At 52.3% G+C, this 4,240-nt stretch overlaps 1 protein-coding gene across 1 annotated transcript; it reads left to right on the top strand.

The window, feature by feature from the left end:
• Positions 1-506: 506 nt before the first annotated feature.
• On the top strand, positions 507-1,997 carry Sox14 (SRY-box transcription factor 14). Its single transcript, XM_021207088.1, has 2 exons — positions 507-538; positions 846-1,997. Exon 2 carries the CDS (start codon positions 1,002-1,004, stop codon positions 1,722-1,724), a length of 723 nt encoding a protein of 240 aa, XP_021062747.1. The 5' UTR covers positions 507-538; positions 846-1,001; the 3' UTR covers positions 1,725-1,997.
• The last annotated feature ends 2,243 nt before the right edge of the window (positions 1,998-4,240 follow it).

Genomic DNA, 4,240 nt, shown 5'->3' with positions numbered 1-4,240 from the left:
CTGGGTTTGATATATTCTTTTCCTCTCCCAAGGATCTTTGACAAATGTGTGTTGTTGGGGAGGAGGGATAGAGGGTGCTGTCTTTTTATTTGGTGTCGAGACCGTCTTATTTATCTACGTGAGCTCTGGGCTTGCTGGCTTTGCTGACAGCTCCCTGGGTCTTTATATTATTAGAAGCACCAGTTCTCTTTTTGAACAACTGGGGAAGAAAATCGGGGGTCACGAAGAGTTTTAATTTTTTGACAGTGCCAGAGACAATGTGAGCCCCCCGAGTGCTGAGCTATCCAGCCGCTCTGTTCGCAGTGGCGGTCTCTCTGTCCCTCATACCTCTCCCCGCCCCCAACAGGGACGCTCCGGGTTTCCACTACTCGCGAGTTGGCAGGTGCGCCCCCTCGCCTTCCCTGCTGCTGATTGGAGCCCAGGTTGGGGAGTCGCCGCCCCGCGCTTATGTCAGAGTGCGTGCGGTCCCGGCCCACCTCGCCTTTGAACTTCGCCGCTTTTGGCTGCAGTTCACCAGCCTCCCCGCATTCTCGGCCAGGTGCAGTGCTAGGCAAAGCAGCGCCCGGAAAGCCACGGGAGGGGGGGGGAGCCACGGCCAGAGAAGCCAGGGGAGAGACGGGAAGGAGAGAAGGCGAAGGTGAAGAGGGAGCGAAGGAGGAGCCTCCTGCCCTCGCCAGAAAATTACCTAGCCACTTAATCCCAAGACTCTGGTTCTTGGGCCCCAATCTCTGGTGCCCACAGACTCCAGGCCGAGCAGCCTCTCATCCCCGCAGCCATTCCTACCCTTCGGCCCCCTGGGGCTGCCTGGGGGCTGGGACTGGCATGATCAGTTGAAAACTTTGCAGGGTCAGCTCTTCTCTCTGATTTCCCCTCTGCGGCTCCGAGACGAGGGGAGTTCAGAGTCCCGGGCTCAGGACGGACAGAAAGACAGACGGTCAACCGCGCCCAGGCTCGCCCGCAGAGCCCCTGCATTCCCCGCCCCCGCCCGCCTCGCCGGGACCATGTCCAAACCTTCAGACCACATCAAGCGGCCCATGAATGCCTTCATGGTATGGTCCCGGGGCCAGCGGCGCAAGATGGCCCAGGAAAATCCCAAGATGCACAACTCGGAGATCAGCAAACGCCTGGGAGCCGAATGGAAGCTCCTGTCCGAGGCAGAGAAGCGGCCTTACATCGACGAAGCCAAAAGGCTGCGCGCCCAACACATGAAGGAGCACCCCGACTACAAGTACCGGCCGCGGCGCAAGCCGAAGAACCTGCTCAAGAAGGACAGGTATGTCTTCCCCCTGCCCTACCTGGGCGACACGGACCCGCTCAAGGCGGCCGGCCTGCCCGTGGGGGCTTCCGACGGCCTCCTGAGCTCGCCCGAGAAAGCCCGGGCCTTCTTGCCGCCGGCCTCGGCACCTTACTCCCTGCTGGACCCTGCGCAATTTAGTTCCAGTGCCATCCAGAAGATGGGTGAAGTGCCCCACACGTTGGCCACCAGCGCGCTGCCCTACGCGTCCACCCTGGGCTATCAGAACGGCGCCTTCGGCAGTCTCAGCTGCCCCAGCCAACATACGCACACGCACCCGTCCCCCACCAACCCAGGCTACGTGGTGCCCTGTAACTGTACCGCCTGGTCTGCCTCCACCCTGCAGCCCCCTGTCGCCTACATCCTCTTCCCAGGCATGACCAAGACTGGCATAGACCCTTATTCGTCAGCCCACGCTACGGCCATGTAACCCCCAGCTTGGCCCGGACCTGAAGGGTGGCGTGGAAGCAGAGATCTGAATCCTTTCCTTTGCACATAGTCTGACCCGCAGATGCCTCTGGGTCAGGCCTGCCGCTGCCCCTTGCCCACCCCAGACTCTGCCTCTCTCTTCCAGGGGGGAAGGGAGGGGCCGTCATCCTGGACCCACGGCACAGACTGGTGCCGGAAATTTGCAAACATTTAGAAAGCTACACATCTTCCCCTCTCCCGACTCTCCCAAAGCAAGTCTCCGACTGTACCCCCTTTGGACAAAAAAGAAAAAAAAAGTAGGCAGTTTTGCTTTATTTACGTCCCCCTCACTGTCCGCGGATAGGCTTTGGACTCGGAACCCCCAGATCCTGGTATTATATCTAGAATATGCGTATATATATTTTTCCTTTCCCACTGAAGAAAAGAGCTGAGTCTTGGTGCTGTGTCCTTAGACACAGCTAGGCACCATTTGCTCTTCCTGTGTGTGGGGAGGTGAAAGGCTTAAAAGTTTAAAACTTCAGGAAGTGAAACCTTTCTGTTTAAAACCATACCATGGTCGTGTTTGCTTCGATAAAAAGAAAACAAAAAGGAACCACGTGGCTTTCCGCTTTGTGTACCGCAGTACTCCTAGACACCTAAGTTTACTTTTAGACAGAATGTCAGGTAATATGAAGTCAGGAAGTAGAAAGTGGACAAAACCTTAAAATAATAATAAAAAAACATCCTACATGGTCATAAATGTTTGGACAATGTCTTGGAAATGTACCTAGAAGGATTTTTTCCTCATTCCTCTGTTCATTTGTTGAACAAAGACGTTTTGAATAAAGACAATCTGTCATTGCAAAAAAGTAAGCTTTGATGTGCATAAAAATCTAGTAAGGAGGCTCAGGTCAAGGAGATGGAGTCTTCTTCCAGGCTGTCAGTACCTAGAGGGGGTGAAGCAGGGTAGGCTGCAGGCGGTCCTGTCCTGGCAGAACCTGGTGGCCTATGGCCTATAGAGGGGCCCTGAGTCTGAGGTCTGTCTGCATTGCACCCTGTGACCCCAGTTTTGCCTTTAGAGGCTTAGCAAATGTACCAATATCAGGGTGCTGTGCCTTTCCCCACAACCTTCCTAAAGCCGGTCAAACCGCTCCCAGCAGTGAATGAACTAAGACCAAGAGGAAACCTCTTGAGCTCTGTGGGTGGGTTTGCTTTTTAACAACTACACTCCAAAGACTGGGGGGGGGGGTCACAGTGTTGGGGGGAGGAACAAGTTTCTCTACAGGAGCAGTGTGTACTGCTGTGGGTGCTTACGTTCAGAGCATGGGATGAAAGTGGTAGAATTGGTGGGTTTTGTTTTTGTTTTTTAATGTTTGCTATCACTTCCCTCCTCCTGGGAATCTGGGACCCCAAACTAAGTTTCTAAGTTTAAAAAAAAAAATCTTTTTAATTGGTTCATAACTACTTTGTTGTTGTTGTTGTTTCGTTGGGGGGGGGGAAAGATAAGTGAAAAAAGAAAGGAGACAATACTGCCATGCATCAGGCAAAGAGTTCTTAAAACAGATTTTTAAGAGGAGTTCCCGTCTCTTTTCCCCTTCCGTGTAAGTGTTTGCTTGAGGGTGCCAAGGCTTTGCTGATGCTATCTAGCGCAACAGCTCTTCAGAGTTTGTTGTCTAATTCGAAACCTTCTTCTCACCTCCAGTATCCCGAGAGTTTCACTCCCTAAATCCGTCGTCCCTCGTTTTTTTTGTTTTGTTTGTTGTTGTTGTTGTTTTTTTTTTTTTTTTTTTGTTTTTTTTTTTTTTTTTTTTGTAAGCACTGTGTTTCCCTTCACCCTTGGCTTTGCTATGGTGCCTGGAAGGGATGGGACAGCCTTGGGCTCAAGGCCTTTCTGCTGCTGTTGAGAGATTTGTGGGCGCCTGCCCCCTCTAAAGGACTAGGTAGCGGGAGGTGGGAGAGAAACCTTGTCAACAGTCACCAAAGCCAAAGCCCTCGGATTAGCATATTGTCCGCAAAACAATTAGAAGTGTTTGAGGTGCTATTTGGAGCCTATTCATCCGAGCCCCTTTGTCAGGGGGGATTTTCATTATTAAAAAAAATAAGTTAGCAGTTGTCCATCTGGCTGAGCTGAATAGCAAAGTGATTCGTGTTGTATATGCTTTTCTCATTAAGAGCTCTTTTGAGACCAATGTTAGAATTAAATGGTATTACACAATTAACATACAAGGCCGCTGAATAGGACGGGACGCCTATAAATAATAGATAGATAAATAAATGAACGTTCAGGCTAAGGTAAACAAAGGCGGGCTGGGGGGAGGTGTGGAGGAGGCCAGGCCTGCTGAGCCACGCGTACTTAGCATCACAAAACCCTCTTACAAATCGAGACAATTAGGAAGTGACGAGCCTCTGGTGGCCGTCGGGTCCAGGGATTCAGGGTGCGTCGAGAAGGCCCCTCCTCCCGCCCCCTAGGAAGCCCAGGAGGCCCAGGACGCTGGCGTTGCTCCTGTTGTTTGATCTAACCCCAACTGACAGTCCTGT

This window comes from Mus pahari, chromosome 10, assembly GCF_900095145.1.
Source record: "Mus pahari chromosome 10, PAHARI_EIJ_v1.1, whole genome shotgun sequence".
Classification (NCBI taxonomy): Eukaryota; Metazoa; Chordata; class Mammalia; order Rodentia; family Muridae; genus Mus; species Mus pahari.
Note: the sequence above shows the minus strand (reverse complement) of the source record. Positions and strands in the feature narration are given on the sequence as shown.

Bases quoted from the DNA above. Each gene is read 5' to 3' on its own strand.
- Sox14 (XM_021207088.1), top strand. From the start codon at position 1,002: ATGTCCAAACCTTCAGACCACATCAAGCGGCCCATGAATGCCTTCATG.